Source organism: Urtica dioica, chromosome 6 (genome assembly GCF_054948205.1).
Source record: "Urtica dioica subsp. dioica isolate 48M chromosome 6, U.dioica_male_clone48M_v1_H2, whole genome shotgun sequence".
NCBI lineage: Eukaryota > Viridiplantae > Streptophyta > Magnoliopsida > Rosales > Urticaceae > Urtica > Urtica dioica.
The window spans coordinates 18,149,129-18,169,575 of record NC_142761.1 but is presented as its reverse complement, the minus strand read 5'-3'; the positions used below and the strand labels follow the sequence as shown (position 1 = coordinate 18,169,575).

Here is a 20,447-nt window from a genome sequence, read left to right as displayed (position 1 = left end):
ACCTTCATCCAAATTGAAGCAAAGACTTATTGAGGCAACACACGTAATTCCGCAACGATTTGAGCTTCGTTCATCGCAAAGGCAGTGAGGTTCACATCAATAACACTGAACACCTTCTCACCAATATGGCACCTGGTATGAAAGATGTTTTCGCGCTGCTCCTCATCATCTCGTACAACCTGTGCGTTCATCGTTCGTCAAGAGAACAACACGAGCTATGCCGGTGCCTCAATTTCCTCGTCTGATTCCTCGTCAAGCCAATCTTGATCTTCCTCTTCATCGTCGGTAACCATCTCTCCGGTCGGAAGAATCGTCATGCTCTTCTTATTCGGGCATTTGTTTGCGAAGTGACCAACTTCCTGGCACTTGAAGCACTTGATATCACGATTTCTCAGAGATGTCATCTCCGGTTTCTTTTGAGCACTGGGACCAGGACTAGATGTGGTTGGGGCCGTGGACGTGCTTGGCTTGGCTACGTCTCCTCGTGGTTTGAAACTGCTCTTCTCGTCTCGGTTGAAGGTCTTCTTCCATGCAGGTTGTTTTGGAAATCGACCTCCCCGCAACCTACCCCTCGTCTTGAGCTGCTTCTCAATCTTCAGCCCGTTGATAAATCTGGCCATGGTAGACTCGCGATCTTCCTCTATGTTTGCTCGGATCATGGCAACCTCCATTTCCCGGTAGTACTCCTCAACACTGCGAGTGCCTTGGCGTAGGCGTTGAAGCTTCTGGTAGAGCTCTCGGTAATAGTGGCGAGGTACGAATCTCTTCCTCATGATGGCCCTCATCTCATCCCAAGTCTCTATCGGCTCCTCTCCAGCCCGTTGCCTACTCGTCACCAGCTGATCCCACCAAACAACAGCATAATCAGTGAATTCAGCGGCAGCAAGTATTACCTTCTTGCGTTTGGTGTAGTTGTAGCAATTGAACACGAACTGGGCTTTCGTTTCCCATTCAAAGTAGGCGTCCGGGCCACTTTTTCCTTGGAATGTTGGAATCTTTTGCTTGATGCCACCAATTCCTCCGTCTTCTCTGTCCCTTCCTCCTTGCCTTCTTTCGAACATTCTTTCGTTTCGTCCTCCTCTCCTATAATCCTCCTCTTCAAAATCATTCTCCATCTCATCTTATGTCTCCTCCCTAGGCTGTCTTCGTCTTCCTCTGTTGGGAGCTTGTTGGCCTTCCTCCACTCTCTCAACACGTTCTAGTAGTGGCTCCAACTCTTCCCTCATCATCCTTCTCATCTCTCCTATCATTGCTTGCATCATCAGCCTCCGGTCTGGAATTCCCTAATCTGCGTCGCCGTTGTTAGACATGGTTGTTGCAAGATATTGTTAGTAACAAAAGAAAAAAAAACCTCACAAAACTCTCCCTCACGTGTTTACACTAAAAAATTATCACTTTGCACTCGTGTTTGATGATGGCGATACTTATTCTCTCCGCCTTTTACCACTCACTCAAGCTCTCTATAGGCTCGTACTGAACTACTCAGAGACCAGGAAGGTGATGAAAGGAATTCGAAAACGATACACCAAAACGACACAAACGACACCTAAATGACACGAACAATAAAAACAACACCCCAAACGACACAAACAAGAAAGACAACAGCACGGAAAGTTACGATCAGGTACTTAAATAAGTCCCAAAAACAATTCTCCCAAGGTGCGACAATCAGCCCAAAATGTTGACAAATAGCCGGAAAAAAAATTCGAAAGGATGTAGGGTACCTTAAAACGCTCCAAAACACATAAGGACTCTATCAGCAAAATAAAATTTCTTGAGGTCAAAAATACTCTTTTTTTTTCGGATCCTCTTTTTTTTTTTTTGATATCCGGGAGGTAATGCTAATTCGTAATTAAATGGGAAAAGATTATGGAAATAAAGGAAACTAAAAGAAATCCTGAATTAAATGAAACTGAAATGTCGAAATTGATTGTGAACACACAAAACAGGAAATGCAAGACAAAGGATTCGGGAAATAAAAGCAAATAAATGAAAACCGATTTCAGGAAACTAGGAATCAATGAGATTTTCGAAACTAAGTGATAAAATCCGGCAACTAATTAAAATGGACTTCCTAAAACAGATTGCGATAATTAGAATTGATCTCCACTGAATAAGAATTGAACTCCACGGATTCTCTTTTCCTTTTTCCTTTTTTTTTTTGTTCGGATCTTTTCTCCTTTTTTTTTTACGCTCAAGAACACAGACCTAGCACGAAAAGAACACAGTCCTAATATGAAGATAAAAAACACAGACTCAACACAACAAATACGTACGTACGGGATGAACACAACACAAACGGAGAAAAGAAAACAAAAAAAAACGAAACAAAGGATAAGCAGACCTAAAAGTAGAGACTAGCTCTGATACCACTTGATACGAACCTCGGCCGACTAAGCTCCGAGACCCGATACCCCAATAGCACAGCGACGGATCGTCTACAATTTAGGAACGAAGGTGGAACGAATGACGCCACGGGCGGATGCGAGTGGCCGTCTGATGAGTCAGGCTCGAACTCCTACACGCACCGCTTTGTAAGAGACTCGAATAGTTCTAAACGAACCAAAGAGAGAATGAAAATCCTCACAGAAAAGTGTTTAACTCGAAATCAAATTGTGTCCCCTCCATTCAGCCTAAAGGCTTAATTTATAGAGTTTACAAAGGCAAATTCGCAGCTCCATGGGCCCCATAACCTAATAAGCCCATTTAGCCTTATTTAAGCGCAAATAAACATAAAACAAAGGACCAGCCCAATACAAACATATATGGGCTTTTTTTAAATAACATGTCTTGGCCCAAATAACATAAACTGAAAATAGAAAAATAGGAATAGTCCGACTAATTCAATTAAGCCCAAATAACGTTCTTCATTGGTGTTTCTTGGCTTCCTTGAATCCTCTCTTTTGCGAGCTTGTCCCCTTCTTCATCTTGGAGCTTGATGATCAGATTGTTAAGCTCCTCCTTGAATCTCCTCGCTCGAGCTCTTGTCACGGGTCCTTCCGGCACTTGATATTTAACTTGCGGCTCCTTTTGGGGCATGTCCTCATCAAAGAGTCTTCGTGAGACTATATTACATCAAATGTACATAAATAGACACTACTACTCTACTTGTGGGCACCATTGACAACAGAGAGACTCCACGTCGCCATGCACTTGGGAGCGCAAGAAGTATTTCTTCACTTCGGTTGCGTTCTCGGGGTTGTTCACGCCCTCAAAACGAGCGGGTGGTTGATCGCTCATGTATAAGTCGGGAAGTCCCCTTCTTCTAGCGCCAAAATGTTGTCGCACGAAAATGAACAACGATTAAAAACTATGGGCGGTTCGATCCAACGCGGGACCAAGTGATCATACCCGAGCCAAAAATGTGAACTCGAAGGCCAAGTTGCACCCTCCAGACCCTGAGGTGTGTGTTGGAGTGTGTGACCGTGCAAAATGTTGGTTGCCTACATACCCGTAGTCCCGGATTAGGTCAAAACGTAGTTCAATGTTGGTGTGGTTGCAATCCTTGACTCGGAGGTTGAGAACCCAAGAAGCTTATATTGAAGGCTTTAGAGTGGTCGCTTGACTCGTAGCTCAGAGTTCTAACTCAAATGCCAAGAAACTGAGGCGTAGCTTGTGCGTTGTGAAGACTCGGGTCGCAGAATTGGAACGCGCTCCCTCTCATCGAGGGGGGTTCTCGGATTTCTGAGCCGAGCTGGGAGAGGAGGAGAGAGCTCTTGGAATGTCACAAGAGAGTGGTGAGAGAAGAGAGAATTCTCCAAGGATGAATTTTCTCTCTCAAATCTCAAGATCAAGGTCCCCCCTCAAGTGAAGAGGAGGGGGTATTTATAGGCTTGGAGGAGGCCTTGGGCCGGCCTCCTAGAGGCCCACCGGATGGGAGGGCGCGCGCAGGCGAGGGAGCTGGGCGCGCACGGGCGAGGGAGGGGGGCGCGCGCGAGGGGCCGCGCACGTGGACGCGGGGCGCACGCGGGCCGGAGGGCTAGGGGCTCGGGGGTGCGTGCGGGCCGGAAGGCCGGGGGCGCAAGGGCGGGCGCGGGCCAGTGGGCCGGGGGCGCAAGAGCTGGCACGGGCCAGTGGGCCGGGAGTGGTAGGGCGCGCGTGGGCTAGTTGGCCGGGAGCGCAGGGCATGCGCGGTCCCATGAGCCGGGGGCGCTAGGCACGCGCAGGCTAGTGGGCCGGGGGCGTTAGGCATGCGCGGGGGCGGAGGGCCTGGCGATGCAGCACGCGCACGGGCCAGGCCCAACAGGAGATCCGGCTGGCGAAGCACGGCCAGTGCGATATTGTTTTTTTTTCCGGTGTCCCGAAAATGACCAGTAACACCGAAAACGAGCAACAACATTTAGACGCTAGAAGGAGTGGACTTCCTTACTTGGCAGCTCGATTCCCTCCACCACACTCTATTCAACCTTTCAACAAACTTGCTCTCGAGAGATGAGCGAAGCACCTACTGCCTCTGTAGCGGGCCATCCAAGCGGCTACAGCACCTGAGCCACTAGCTCAAGATACGTATTTCACCGAGAATTGGGATGACAGTCCCAAGGTGACGAGCAAAACCACGACTCTCCTATTCCCCATGACAACGTCGATAGCCTCGTGGCGGAGATGAACCAACGCCTATTCGAGTTGCTAACAAAGCCTAGGGTGGATATGGCACTCATCGCTCGCTGTCTAGGCCACGACGGCGAGGGCGAGGATACTCGAGACCACAACTATGTCGAACAGAATATAGTCGAGGAGTCCAAAACGAGCCAATCCTACACTTGGCCGCCGATTGTGCGCAGCCCCGAATAATTGGGGACACCCTCGAGCATCCATTACTAGGCGCCATGGATCGAGTGACTTTCATGAGCGTGCGGTCACGAGGTCCCGAGAGGGATGCGCCAGATTCACTGTTCATGTTCGGCCCCCATGAGGAGAGGATGGCGCTAATAGTCGCGACGTCCATTGAGGACGCTGCTCGGATGACATGCCCATGCCAAGGGTCGTGGTAACAGCAAACAGAGATCTAAGGGATCGCTTTACTTCTCGAAGGGAACCCCAAGGGGAAGACTTGAGGGAGAGGCTCAACACCCGCCATGGAACCACCGAGGGAGGGGTCACCTTGGGACATAACCTCCCCAACGTTGTCGATCAAGCATCTAACGAAAGGCGTGTTGCTATACCCATGGCCCCGGCCGGTGGTCCCACTAATGACTTGGATATGATAATTGTAATCCAAAGTCTCCAGAACTAAATAATAGAGATGCTAAAGTCAGGGGCAGGTGGCCATGGGCCGTACAATAGGGAGGAGGCATCATATTCGCCCTTCACCGCCCAAGTCATCGCACAACCTTCAGGCGGGAACTTCAAGTTGCCGACGATCCCCCTGTATAACGGGCGATCTGACCTGAACTTCCACATACATCATTCCGAAATGTTGCGCGAATACCTCGCGAGGTTCATGGAGGAGTCACACAAGGTCAAGGACTTCGATGACAAAGATGCCATCACTGTAATCAACGAAGGGGCCAAGACGAGTGACTTCCTGAAGTCAATTGTTGGGAAGGTCCCAAGACATATGGCCGAGCTAATGGCAAGAGTCAAGACCTACATGGGGATCGAAGACTACCTTGAGGGGCAAAAAGGTGGAGATCGTAGCAACCGTCGTCAAGACGAGAGAAGTGGCGACCTCCTCGAGTTGCGAAACAAAAGAAACAAGAATAGCCAACCCCTACCGGCCGTCCCTCCTCAAGTCGCGACAACCCCTTGTCGACGACTTTAGAAGGCAGTCATTCACCCGTCTCAACACAACACCTGACCGGATCTTGACCCTACACATGAACAAATTCGGATCGATAGCCCCGCTAAAGAAAGATCCCGCGACGTGGGATAGAAGCAAGTACTATGAATACCATCGAGATCACGGCAAATCGAGGCACTAATTCAAGATGGGAAACTCAAGGAGTTTCATGCGCACCGCTGGGGTGACAACCCCAACAGAAGAAAGGCAAAAAGGCTGGCCGCGATAGCGGCCCTTGGACCAAGCGACGAGCCAGGGAGCTTGAGTATGAATATCGTCAAAACAATTGTGGGAGGGCCAGAGTACGGTGACTCCCACAATCAGCGAAAAAAGTACCTAATGGTCGTCTCCCACGGGATGATTGCTCAAAGCATCAATCTCACTTACGTACAACGTCCGTCCATTCCGTTCGAGTCGATCTACTTCACCGTGCTCGAGGCTAAGAGAATCCTGCACCCACATAACGATGCAATAATTTTAACGATGACAGTCACAAACAGCATCATTTGATCCTAATAGATAACGGTAGTGCAGTGGACATCATCTTCAAATAGCCTTAGACTACATGAAGCTCGATGGGGTACGACTCGCACCCGTCAAAACCCCTATTTATGGTTTTTGGAGGAAAAGGTAGGGACCGAGGGGTCCATCGATTTGCTAGTGACTTTTGGAACGCGAGGAGACAATGAGGTCACTTGCATTGCAATGTTCCACATCATCGATTATCCCACAACATACAACATGATCATTGGTCGACCGACCATCGTCGGCCTCAAAGCTGTAACGTCGGTCTACCATCTCATGAGGAAGTTCCCAACAGAAAAAGGCACGGCCAGCCCCCCGAGCTTCATGCGCTCTAGGGTGGACATGAAAATTATGTCGGCAACGCTGCTGTTATCCATGAGAACCCTTTTCACCAAGGTATTAGCCACTTGGGTTTTAAGTACTATCGCGTCATTGTGCGGATGCACAACTCACTTGGCGTCTTTGTTGGGGAAATACATCGTCTCGTGTGGCACGGACGGAGGTTCGTCGTACGTAAAGTTGATGTGCATAGCAGCGTCTTCCTGAGCCACGGCCCTAAGGAATTTTTTATGTTCTTTGGCTGAATCTCCATCTTGTGGACCTCCCAATATGGTAGTCACAACGTGGAGTTGTGGATTGGCGTTGGCAGTAGCCGCAGTTCGGTCGGCAGAAGCGGCTGTTCCTCCTCCCTTGCCAGACTATGGTCTGTTTGTGGTGGGGCCCGCAGCGCTGGTCATACGTAACACGATCTCTTTCAGCTCACCCCGTGGGATCAAAGCCTCGATCTTCCTTTTAAGATTATAGCATTCGGAGGTCAAGTGACCGTATTCCTGATAGAACTCGCAATATCTAGATCGATCCGAGTCGCGGGATCTTTTTTCATTGGAGCCGGGAAAGTGAACTTGTCACGTGCCAAAGCCAGGATCCGTTCCGGCGTTGTGTTCAATGGTGTGAACGACAAATACCCTTTAAAGTCTTCTGCAATTCGCGGCTTTTGGGGTGCAAGGGGTTGGCTATTAAAAACCTGATTCCCCTTATTTCATCTTTTACGAGATTCGCCTTGTTCGTGGCTGGGTTCGTCTCGACGACGAGAGTTTGGATTGTTGCTCTTACAGCCGACGAGGTAATCTTCGATTCCCATGAAAGTCTTAGCTCGAGTCATCAACTCGACCATAATAGAAGGGACATGGCCAACGACTGACTTGAGGAAGTCACTTGTGCGCAAGCCTTCAATGATAGCGGCAATTGTGTCTTCGTCGCCAAAGCGATTGACCTTGTTCGACTCTTCGGTGAATCGGGTGAGGTATCATCGAAGAGACTCACCACTCTCTTGCCTGATTGACCATAGGCACATCTTGGTTTTCTTTTGGACCATAGATGTGGCGAACCGTGCTAGGAACATGTCCTTCCGGTCTTTGAATGAGTGGATGCTTCCCAGCCTTAAGTTCTTGAACCACTCGAAACCGGGTCTGGCGAGGGTAAGACTGAAAGCTTGGCACATGGCGCCTGGTGTGACACCCTGCATCATCATCCAAGTTTCATAGTGCTGGATGTGGTAAGCAGGATCCGCTTTTCCATCATAGGGAGCGAGGTTCGGGAGTTTGACATTTCCCGTACAAACCTCGGCCAATATATGAGCCGTGAAAGGCGAGGAATACTCCTCAACGACTCCATAGGCACTTCCTCCTATTTCGTATTCCCGGAGGTCTCGTACCTCATTTCGAAGATTGTGGATCATAGTGACTACATCGAGACCGGTTGTCGGAGTAACTCCCTGCTCGGGAGGAGTCACGTGCCGCCTTTCATTAGACCTTTGACCCATGCGGTGGTTCCCGTTAGTCGAGGCTGCCAGTGGGATGTTGGGCCGAGAGCTCAGTCGCTCTCTCAGATCATTACCTCACTCGTTGCGTTGAGCAGTGAGATGGCCCCTGAGATCAGGGCTTATCGCACGGTGGTGCAGGCTTCGTCTACGACGGCGCGCTCTCCACATGCCCTAACTTTCCACAACATTCTCCCTTTGACCAAGTCGGTCAAGGGCCGAACGTCGGGAGTTCCCTTCTTGAGAGGCAACAGGCATATCCCCTGTCTTGAGTAAGGGGTTCGAAGGACCAGCTTCATTCATAGCAGGGAGTCCCCCGTCCCTCACGAGAGATGTCTCGACATCCTCCGAATAACCAGTATCCTCATAATTAGGGTCGCGGCTTTCCCCGTTGAGGTTCTCAGGATCCTCGTTGTTGATCACTGCAGTACGCGTAGGTTGTTTTGCAGCCAGTCGGCTGTGGTACCTCGCGTTCTTCGCCTTCAGTTGGCGGATATTCTCCTCCAATTCCATGATACGGTCGTCCCTGCTATCTGGAGATGGAGATGGTGAGCGGGTCGAGCTCTCTTCATGGAGCGACTCTTCGTCACCATGCGCTTGAGAGCGCAAGAAATATTTCTTGGTCCCAGTGACGTTGTCAGGGTTATCGACGCTCTCAGAACGTACGAGTGGCTGACTACTCATCTTTTCTCGAGTCTGAGAAAGTCTAGTCTCCAAGAAAAAGAAGAAGATGGATAGAAGGGATTTTGGGCTGAACAGGTCGGGAAGTCCCCTCCTTCTAGCGCCAAAATGTTGTCGCATGAAAATGAACAACTATTAAAAGCGTCGGGCGATATGACCCAAGACCGGACCAAGTGGCCGCACCCGAGCTAAAGGTGTGAACTCGAAAGTCTCGAGCTAGGTTTTCTCCAACCCACGCACTTCTCAGAGGAGAGAAGGGGTGAAGAGGAGGAGTGACCGTGCCTTTTAAGTGTAGGCTGCCTACGTACCCGTGTGTGGGATCAGGTCAGAACGTAGTTCAAGGCGTACGTAACACAGAATGAGGCGCGAAGCCTGGGGAGAGGGCATTCTCGATGAAGGAGACGGAGCACGGAGGAGTCCTCGGCAACGTCTCAGAACTTTGGAAATCACGGACGCGTCTAGTGTGTTAGACGCGTAGGGGATTTTCGGTAGAAAACCCTAGGAGCGTGTCTGGGCACTAATCTCGGCGTTCGATCAGAGGGAGCGACGTCCGGGAGTCCCCGAGAGTATTTCAAAACCTCTGAGAACGAGAGACACTCGTAGAAGGAGCTTCAGGCCAGAAATGGCATCAAAAGAAGCAGAGGTGAGTGAGAATTCGAGCGTATCGATCGGAATGAATAGGGTTCCCTCCCCCTCAATGAGAGGGGGTATTTATAGTAGTTGGAGGGCCTTAGGGGGCTCATTTCTCGTCCATGTTGGACTGGGGGCGTGGACCCCGCCAAGAGGAGGCGCGCATTGTGCGCGCGGAGCGCAACCCGCGGCGCACGGGATATGCCGCGCTGTGCGCGGCGCGAGTCCATCTAGGCGCGTCGTGCTGGGCGCAGCGTGCACCCGGCGGATTCTTCGTGGGCCTTTGCGGCCTTTGCTGTATTTGGCCCGTTGGGCCGTCGGGGATCCGAACATCATGCTAGTCGTGTAAAATATGAGAATCTCCACTTGTGGAGGGCGATTCAACTCGAGGAGCGAGACTTGACTTGAGGAGAATGACTCGAGGAGAACGACTCGAGGCTCGACTTGAGAAGAACGACTCAACTCGAGGAGTGAGGCTCGACTCAAGGGGAATGACTCGACTCGAGGAGCGAGGCTCGACTCGAAGAGATCGACTCGACTTGGGGAGCTGAAAGTTTCGGCACGAGGGCTTGCTAGCGACTCGTGACGGATGGCTTCCACTCTTCAGGACCTCCGGCTTGACCATTGGCCCTTTGAGCGGCGTGTCTTCTCGGCGCTCCGGGTTTTTAAAAAATGACCGACAACACTTTCTATTGAGAGTTGCCACTATCGGCCCTCCTTCTACTCTTTTCTTATAAATTTACTTATTGGTCGAGAGAATGTCAGAAGAGATTTCTACATACTTCCTCAACTTGAGAGTTTCATGCACATAAAAGTGATCACATATGCAGTGCTAGCAGTCAGTCACTACTACAGCCTGCTCCAGGATCTCAATGGATCTTGTACATCTCGCAGCTTCACTTACCTTCTTCTCAAATTTCATCACTTCACACGTTACTGAATCATTTGGGAGCTCTTTGTCCCGAATTTTTGAGAGGTCGTTAACGCTTTCTTACATAACTTATGAATACTTTGCCATAACCTCTAAGTAAATCAAACATCTTGATCAGAAATGATAGGCAAAGGAACTACATATAGGCGTACTATCTCGTTGATAGATAAAATCCAACTGATTTATCAACGGATAGGTGGTTCTTATGGAAAAAAGTGGCCTTTCTTCGTCAATTTGTCTACACGTTCCCAGACCGCATCACAGTCCTGGGGGATACCCAACATGAGATCCATCATGATCTCATCCCTCCTTTTCTGTGGGACATCCAGGGTTACCATAACCTTACGGATTTTCAATATTCAGCCTAAACTTGCTGACTTCTAGACGTAAGCTGCCACATTTCTCTTCACATCCGGCCACCAACATACACCTTTCTGGGTCTTAATACATCATTCCCACAACTGGAGTAATAAAATAAGGAGTTCCATAAGTCCTTTGTAGTGATCGGCCACGAAGATTATCATCTGCAAGCACATGAATTCATGCGTTACACGTTACAATTCCATTGTTGTATAGTTGGAACTCGCCCCTTCACATACCATGGGCGTCAAACCTCTTATCAAACAAATGCATGTCAGCATAACGCCCTTCTTTAATCTTTATGAGAAGGGTCGGTGCAGTACTAACACGTACTAAACTTCTCCTTATCAACTATATTTGCGTTCTCTAACCCCACTCAACGTCCTTGCCTAAACAAATTATCATCACCAAATCTTAATTTCTTCGAGCGAAATGCGAGAAATGGAGTTGACATTAGACACTCATTACCTTCTGGTAATGTCCACACATTTCTATGTTCGTCCCAACTTGCTCGCGTATTCTTATCGTGGTACACGACCATTTCCCTTAATTACTTCAGTCCCTGTTGTGTCATCTATAACTCATTCTTTGAATGAGGAAATTACTCAAAGGATTACCTCATCAAGTCAAGACTCACACTTCGAGAAATTCACGTAGAGTCATTTCCCTTCAGTTCCATTAAAACGATCTTTATATGTTGTTTACAAGAACGACCATGAGTTTATCCAAGAATTCCTCGAACACGTGGTTCATCATGTCTTTAAACGTTGCAAGGACATTGGTTTATCCAAAAGATATGAAATGAAACTCACAATGTCCAACTTGTATTCAATTCGTTGTTGTCAAGGTATCTTCACCTTGAATTTTTAGCTAATGGTACTTTGATCGATTGTTGTTTTTGTTGGCTGATTGAGTAGACCATTGTCAATATAAGCAGCATCCTTAATCTTAATCGTTACTTAATTCGAGACATCACTGCCATTACGAATCTTAGGGTTCTTTCGGCTTACTTAACGTACGAAACATGTTGAGCGAAAGAACCGTTATCTATTTACCTCTTCGAATACCTCTTTGAGTTCTTTCACTACCGTCAAAATCATCTAATACATACCTTATTGTATTAACGTATTCCAGTGAATCAGTGCCATACACATCTTAACTCCTCAATCAGGTGGAAATCCGTCCACATTGTTCGAGGATACACGCCAAAAAGTCCTCATAGAACGGGTATGTATTGGCTTGATCAATCTTGTTGATGTCGCTTACATTTGTTATGAACTCGAAAGCGTTAATCTGTAGAAACTCCAAGGTTCTTACCTCCAAATTCATCAAAAGGAACAATCTTCAGAGCAATTCATGATGGTTCCCAATTATGTAATACTTATTAATCCATTATGAGTATTACGTTATATCGACTCTTCTAGGCTTAACCTAACGAGTCGCTAGGTGTCAACCTTGAACGTAGACAAATACATTCTCAACTATAATGTAAATTCTGAAAGATTTTTTTTCCTGGACTAAGCATGTTGCACGAAGAGTTTAATCTTCTGAATACACACGCTTATTGCTCAACTTCACACCACCCTTCTTTGAGTGTTCGTTTGTACCACAGAGGCTCCACGTTTCTATATTGAGGTATCTTACCACTTCTTGGGTGGGACCTATAACCAAAATAATTTTCACCTTAATGGTCAAAACGTTGCTCGAAATCATATTTTATTGGTCGAATCTTGCAAGCGGTAGCACCACTACCGAAACTTAAATAAAGACTGAGACCTCCAAGTCTCCTTGCAAAACATTTTCCATCATGCTCTGGACTATGAGGGCGTAGATCCAGAGTCTGGTCTTAGTTCTACTTGCTTCACCGACGTGATAACCAACTTATACATATGGTTGATTTCCCTTGCTTGATAAGTTGAAAATAGAGCTGAAGATGATCGAACTGCTGGCGGATCTCACATCTTTTCGTTGCGTGGATCCATGACTCCTATTAAACGCTGAAGACTCTGCTTCCAGAATCGCACGTCCACTGTTTCTACAACATGTTTCTTGGCTATCAACCAGCCTATTCGCAACCAGTCCAAATTTTCTCTTAGTTGAGTAACCATATACTCAAAATTGCTCATACTACCAACAAAAAACATTTGGCTATCATACCATCTGCTCAGTGATCTTCCGTCACTGGTCAAGGGCTCCTACACCAGATCTTGCTCTTCTCATTCGGAGAAGAGGTCAGCAATCAACAAAGAGTAACTAGGAATGGGGAGTGGAGTTACTTCGTCATCACACATCAGGTTACCTCAGTACCACTCATGAGTACGAAGGCATGCAACATCATGCATCCACCGATGCCCCTTCTACGAGGATCTACTCACAGTCCACGTGGGCAAATGTCTCTATCTAGACTCAAACATTCAGCTGCTTCGACTGCTCTCAAGAAACTCCTCGATCCGCATTCCACTCCTCATAGCTGATTCTCAACATCCTGGATTAGGCAACCTGCCTTGCTCTCCCTCTTATTCAGGGTAAAACAATGCACAACATGTTGATTCCTCATCTAAGATAGTCTACCCAAGACCTACTTAAGCCAATCACGGCCCCACAGGGCTATATACCTGCCGAGTTATATACACAGGTCCACTGAACAGAAAGAGATCACTGGCATACGATGACGGTTAAGGATGATTGCATACCTCATTCGTTGAGGAATTACTCGCGTCCAGCATTCAGATATCGTGAATTTAGGCTCCCTGCTTCATCTAGAAGCCTTAGGAACACTTCGTTGTACTCTAACTAATCAAGCGATCATCCGTTCATAAGCCGACAATCAAAGACGAGGGGGTAGGGGACCACAATTACTAGTCCTGAAGATATGGAAGGCCAAGCTAAGAGATCACTTCATTCGTAATAAGAAGACCTTCTTAGGCTATCACGTTCTGTCGACTCATAGCTCCTCGAATAACCATTTAAAACATGGTTATGAATGTAGATGCTCAAGCCGTAAACAAAGTACTCAGTCAACCGATAGATCTCACAGTCTACAGAAACGACTAAACCTGAGCTTTGATACCAAAAACTCTGTCACGACCCATAGGACACTCGTCGCTCTAAGATCGTGACCTTAACCTATACTCATCTACTATCAACTCATTCATTATTTATAAACCACATTTTATGAAAAGAGTGTTGGAATCGATCTAGGGTTTGAGAAAAAGTTTAACGCTTCGTTAAGCGGCGGAATTTTAAAAATTTTCTTTTTAAGTAAAACTAGTTTTTACTAACCTAGACAAGAGCATATGCATGTAAATAAAAACTAATATGAGCTATAAAAGTTACTAACCTTTTTGATGCTTGAACGTTGATGAGCCTTTGGAAGGTTGGCAACGTTCGTCTCCCCTCGCAGCACGTCTCTCTTTTCTTTCCTCGGGAACTCGAGCAACCACGATAGTTTCTATCACTAAATCACTCGAAAAGAAGGAATTAGTGAGTGGGCACTTTTAAACACTACGACTTGAGAACGAGTCTCGAAGTCGCAGAGCTAAACACTAGGTCGAGTGAGGACCTAGGTGCCAAGACAAGAAAAAAATCGAAAATAAACTAGAGAGAGAGAGAGAGGATTTCGGCCACAAGTTCTAGAGAGAGAGTCTCTCAAATCTCTTAAACTTGGATGAATGAAATGTGAGGAAATGAGGCTCCTATTTATAGGAGAGGTCTCACCTTCAATAAGGTAGTTTCCTCTTCTATAGAATATCACATATTCATGAGCAATTTCCTCTTTTTTCCCTTTGAGATACTCGGCCAAGCTAGGGCTTCTAGAAGCCTTGATTTGTTTCCTATTTTGTTCAAGGCTTGCCTTGTCTCTCTCTTGGCCGAATTCCATATTGCATCCTTATGCAAATTTGTTTCCTCTTTTTCTTTTGGCAAGTATCTTGATACATTTATGCACAAAATATTCTCTCTTGGTTGGGTATGTTGGGCGCCCAAGGCCTTCTAGAAAAGGCTTCTAGAAGCTTTTCCATTTGTTCATGACAACATGAAAAAGGCCCAATAAGAATTTTCAATAAAATTCTTATGAAATGAAATTAATTCACAAGGCCCAATGATCAAGTCATGGCCGAGTGAAACATGTCCTAAAATGACCTTGTCAAAAATTTATTGACATTCATTTCATCGTTTGTCTCAAAAGACAAAAATACCCTTTTCACTATTTTCGTTCTTGTTTTGACTTAGCTTCCAGTTTAACTATTCCTATCGATGTGATTCGTGACAGTGACCTCATGGACCCAAATGAACAAAGCTTTAGCTAAACACTTGGACCCAAAAGTTCACAAACCTTTTCCAAGTTTAGCTTAATGCCAACTGACTCCACTAAAGAGCTGACACTGAAAATCTCTCGGTTCAAATGAATTTATTTTCTACTCAAGAATTCGACCTAATTATGATGAGCGGATCCACTGAATATTATCTATGTTTACCCTTCATGAATGTCATCAGCTAGTCGGGATTTACTAAATTACCATTTTACCCTTCTAGCTGTTATTTCCTCAACTCCTTTGTCGCTTGTGAATAAGTTAGAAACAATGTATTGACGAGGAGCTAACAAGTCACATTGTTTCATCCAAAAGAGTCGAGACTCAATTTGGACACTGGCCAGTTCATTTATTCACACTCCAAGGAACAAAGCATGAGGTGACATACATTGCATTTCAGCAATCTTGTACATGAATTCCATATCTATGAGAACTTCACAAAGTTACTCATGACAGACTCACAACTTAGTACTTCACCAATAGGCCTTGTTCGGAATCACATAGTGAGTCCGAACTTTGACTTTCTCAAATGAGAATACTAAGGTGTGAAATGGCATGTCTCATTTCAGGATTAAGGTAAGCATGATGCAATTCATACATAGTGACTTCGAGACATAAGAGGTTAAATGGTTTGTTCTTATCTTGTCTCTAGAAGTGCACTGGTCAATTCAGTACCTTCGGAAGATACCTAGAAGAACTATAGAGTTCCTAACTCTCAATGCCTCATAACCAGACATCATAGATTCTTCTAACAATCATACTGAGGTCAATAGTCCTTTGACCCTAAGATTGCGAATATATCGTTTTAAGCAAACTACGAAGAGTTTGTTCATGCAAATCTACATTTGTCTCTTCGTAAGTTGTTAAGTTTGTTTATGGACTAAAAGACTATGGTTTTATCATAAAGCTTCAGACAAGGAAGATTGAATGAACGTTTCAACTTTATTAATGAATGAATAGGCAATTACAAGCAAGAGTCTTCATGAGACTTTATTACATCAAATGTTCAAAATAAAGACTACAACTCTTCTTGTGGGCACCATTGACAACAAACTCCCACTTGACTCAAAGAAGGTGTGTGTAGTCCTTCATGCCTAATCCCTCACGATGTTGGTCGAAGACCTTGTTTGCTAGGGCCTTGGTGAATGGATCTGCGAGGTTGTCCACCGTTGAGATCTTCTTCACTTCCACGTCTCCGCGCTGCACGATCTCTCGAATCAAATGGTATTTCCTCTCAATATGCTTAGAGCGCTTATGGCTTCTAGGTTCCTTTGAGTTAGCGACAGCCCCACTATTATCACAATAAAGGGTCATGGGCTCGTCGACGTTTGGAACAATTTCCAAATACTTAAGGAACTTTCTAAGCCATACAGCCTCTTTGGATGCTTCACAAGCAGCCACATATTCTGCTTCCATTGTGGAGTCAGCAATGCAAGATTGCTTAATACTTCTCCACACAACAGCTCCACCATTAAGGATGAACACAGATCCCGAAGTGGATTTCCTGGAATCCTTATCCGCTTGAAAATCGGAGTCGGTATATCCCATCATAGTCAGGTCAGTACCTGAGTATGTAAGCATCAAGTTCCTAGTTCTTCGAAGATACTTAAGAACATGCTTAACAGCAATCCAGTGCTCGGGTCCAGGGTTGGATTGGAAACGACTAACTACGCCAACGGCGAAACATATATCAGGTCGGGTGCAAAGCATAGCATACATGAGGCTTCCTACGGCAGAGGCGTAAGGAATTTTCCTCATGTCTTCAATCTCTTGTGCAGTCTTGGGAGACTGGTCCTTAGAGAGTGAAACTCCATGCCTAAAGGGTGTTTGACCCCTCTTGCAGTCTTGCATCGAGAAGCGATCCATCACCTTATCAATATAAGATGCTTGAGAGAGCGACAGGGTCCGGTTTTTCCTATCTCGAAAGATTTGGATTCCCAGAATGTACGCGGCTTCTCCTAGATCCTTCATATCGAATTGCTTTGCTAGCCAGACCTTAACCTCAGATAACTTACCCACGTCATTACCAATGAGTAGTATATCATCGACATATAGTACCAGAAACACAACTTTGCCTTCGTGTATTAACTTGTAAACACAAGGCTCATCTATTGACTGTTCAAAGCCGAAGCTCTTTACAGTTTCATCGAATCTAATGTTCCATGACCTAGATGCTTGCTTTAGTCCATAAATGGATTTAAGCAACTCACAAACCTTGGTCTCTTGACCTTTATCCACGAAACCGTCTGGTTGAGCCATGTAAATGCGCTCGTCAAGATTGCCATTCAGAAAAGCTGTCTTGACATCCATTTGCCAGATCTCATAGTCGAGAGCTGCAGCTATGGATAGGAGTATGCGGATGGATTTAAGCATCGCGACTGGCGAGAAGGTTTCTTCATAGTCAATCCCTTCTTGTTGGGTATAACCCTTCGCCACAAGTCGTGCTTTGAACGTCTCAACGTTCCCATCAGGACCCCTTTTCTTCTTGTATATCCACTTACACCCTACGGGTTTAATCCCTTCAGGAAGGTCTACAAGTTTCCAGACTTTGTTGACATACATCGAGTGCATCTCAACTTTCATGGCGTCAAGCCAAAGGTTTGATTCAGAACAAGCCATTGCTTGGCTATAGGAAACAGGATCATCCATGTCAGAGACGGCTACAAGAGAGTCTCCATAAGACATGTACCTGTCAGGCTTTTGAGTAGCCCTGCCACTACGTCGAAGTACTACTTGACGAGATTCTGATGAGTTAGGTTGTGTTTCAGTTGGGGTAAGAACAGTTCTTACAGATGAGGTAGAAGCTTCCTCACCCAACTTTTCTTCAAGCACAATTTTGCTTCTAGGTTTCGCATCCTTCATAAAGTCCTCCTCAAGGAAACGAGCATTCGTGCTAACGAAAGTCTTATCGTCCTCGGGACTATAGAAAGTAAAACCTTTGGTTTCCTTCGGATATCCTACAAACAGGCACAATTCTGACCTACTAGCCAACTTGCTAGTCTTTTGCCTCAGCACGTGTGCAGGGCAACCCCAAATTCGGATGCGGCCAAGATTCACTTTACGGCCAGTCCATCGTTCATAAGGAGTACCAGGAACCGTTTTGGACGGAACTTGGTTCAGAATGTAGGCGGCTGTTTCGAGGGCATATCCCCAAAAGGAAAGCGGGAGTGATGAGTAACTCATCATCGATCTAACCATCTCCATAAGGGTTCGGTTTCTTCTCTCTGACACTCCGTTTTGTTGAGGTGTGCCAGGCGCGGTAAGCTGAGAAGCGATACCTTCTTCTTTAAGAAAGTCATCGAACTCTCCAGACATATACTCACCACCTCGATCAGATCGAAGGGTTTTGATCACTTTGCCAGTTTGCTTTTCCACTAAAGCCCTAAAGACCTTAAATACGTTAAAGGTCTCGGATTTGTGTTTAAGCAAATAGACAAACCCATATCTTGAGTAATCATCAGTGAAGGTAACGAAGTATTCGTATCCTCCACGTGCCTGTTGGTTGAGCGGACCACATACATCAGAATGTATTAGTTCCAGCAACTCAGTGGCTCTTCGACCCTTATCGGAGAAAGATCGCTTAGTCATTTTTCCTTCTATGCAGGATTCACAAGTAGGTAGTGAACCTATTGCAGAGGCTTGGAGTGGACCATCCCTCACAAGTCTCTTAATCCTATCTAGACTGATATGACCAAGTCTTAAGTGCCAGAGGTATGTTGATTTTGTTAGATCGGAGGATTCAGAAAGTTTGATCCTCTTTGGCTCCCTAATTAGATCGTTATCTATTTCGGTGTCTAAAAGAGAAGGTTGAGTGGGATAGATGTAAAAAAGACCATTCTTCATACATGCATCAGTGACGAAAGAATTAGAAAAAGAAATACGAATTCCATTCTTTATAAACTTTAAATAATAATCTTGCTCGAAAAGTTGAGCAACAGATACTAGGTTTTTCCCAAAGGAAGGAACATAATAAACATTATTCAAATTTAAAGTTCGATCTTCAAAAGATAGCGTCACGGATCCCACAGCCTTCGCAGACACCACGCTCTCATCACCCCACTTGAAGCAGAAGTCGCCATCCTCTAAGCTTTTGCTTTTCCTAAAACCAGTCAAGGAGCAGCAAATATGGTTAGTAGCAGCGGAGTCAATAATCCACGATGATACATTATCAGCTACTAAACAGGCTTCAGTAACAAGTACAATACCATTAGCTTTGGTTTTGAGGTAGGCGGGACAGTTCCTACGCCAGTGACCAGGCTCGTTGCAGTGGTGGCACTTGTCTTTAGACTTGTCCACCTTCGGAGCCTTTGGCGCCTTCTTCTTCGTTTGAACCTTAGGTTGGTTCTTCTTCTCGGCATTGCGAGGTCTCTTCTTAGATCCAGAGGTGGAGGCAGTAGCATGTACTTCTCCTTGAGCCCTCTTTTTCTTAGTGAGCGCCTCAGCGGTTTGAAGTTCCTTCATGAGCTCGGTAACAGTGTACTCCAGCTTGTTCATGGAATAGTTCAACTTGAAGGTATCAAAGGTTTCGGGGAGAGTTTCCAAGATCATATCTATTTTAGTCTCCCCATCAATCTCAGATCCAAGAATCTCCATCTCGTTGAGATAGCTAATGATCAGCATCATATGATCTCTAACGGGAGTTCCAGCCTTCATACGACAGTTCATGAATTGTCGGACCGCTTGTTGCCTAGCTTGACGTCCTTGCCCTCCAAACATCTCATGGAGATTGTAGAGCATATCGGTGGCAGTTTCGAAATCACGATGTTGTTGTTGCAACACATTGTTCATCGATGCCAAAATATAGCATCTCGCAATCTCATCGGATCGAAGCCAGGCCGCCAAGACGTCTTTCTCCTCTTGCGTCGAATCATCATTCGTTTGAGGACAGGGGGTGGTGAGAACCCATTTGTGCTTGTCGACAGTAAGGACTATGTCGAGGTTACGTTTCCAGTCGACGTAATTGTCGCCTTCGAGTTTATTCGAGGATAGAATTGTTGAGAGAGGGTTGAGAGACATATGGCCTATAACAGTTGAAACAAGTTTATGATTAGTCTTTGGTTTAGGATTTAAGTTTCATTAAGACTTTTGTAAAACCCAAAGGTGTTATAAACCAAACGATAATTTACTCCCTCAAGAGAAGGCCGCAAAAAATCTCCATTTATAAGTAAATGACACATCATTAATGCTAAGCCAAGATGTCAATACATCATTTTGACTAGCCACCTTGTAAATTGGTTTGATCACTCACATCCTTTCGCAGAGCCTTAAGGAAGGATACTAGGGATTGAGCCTAAGTGTGCAACCAACCACTTAGTCCAAAAGATCAGCTTTGAAAAACAATCCCCCAAGGGGAGGCCTTGCCATCATTGCATCATTCTCGGACGTAGCTCATTGAGCAATGATCGAAGCAAC

General features: G+C 45.9%; 1 protein-coding gene across 1 annotated transcript; it reads right to left on the bottom strand.

Annotated features, from left to right (window-relative positions):
• Positions 1 to 215: 215 nt before the first annotated feature.
• LOC149393467 (uncharacterized) lies at positions 216 to 1,061 on the bottom strand. The gene has a single exon (XM_089618041.1). It carries the CDS (start codon positions 1,059 to 1,061, stop codon positions 216 to 218), a length of 846 nt encoding a protein of 281 aa, XP_089474167.1.
• Positions 1,062 to 20,447: the final 19,386 nt, after the last annotated feature.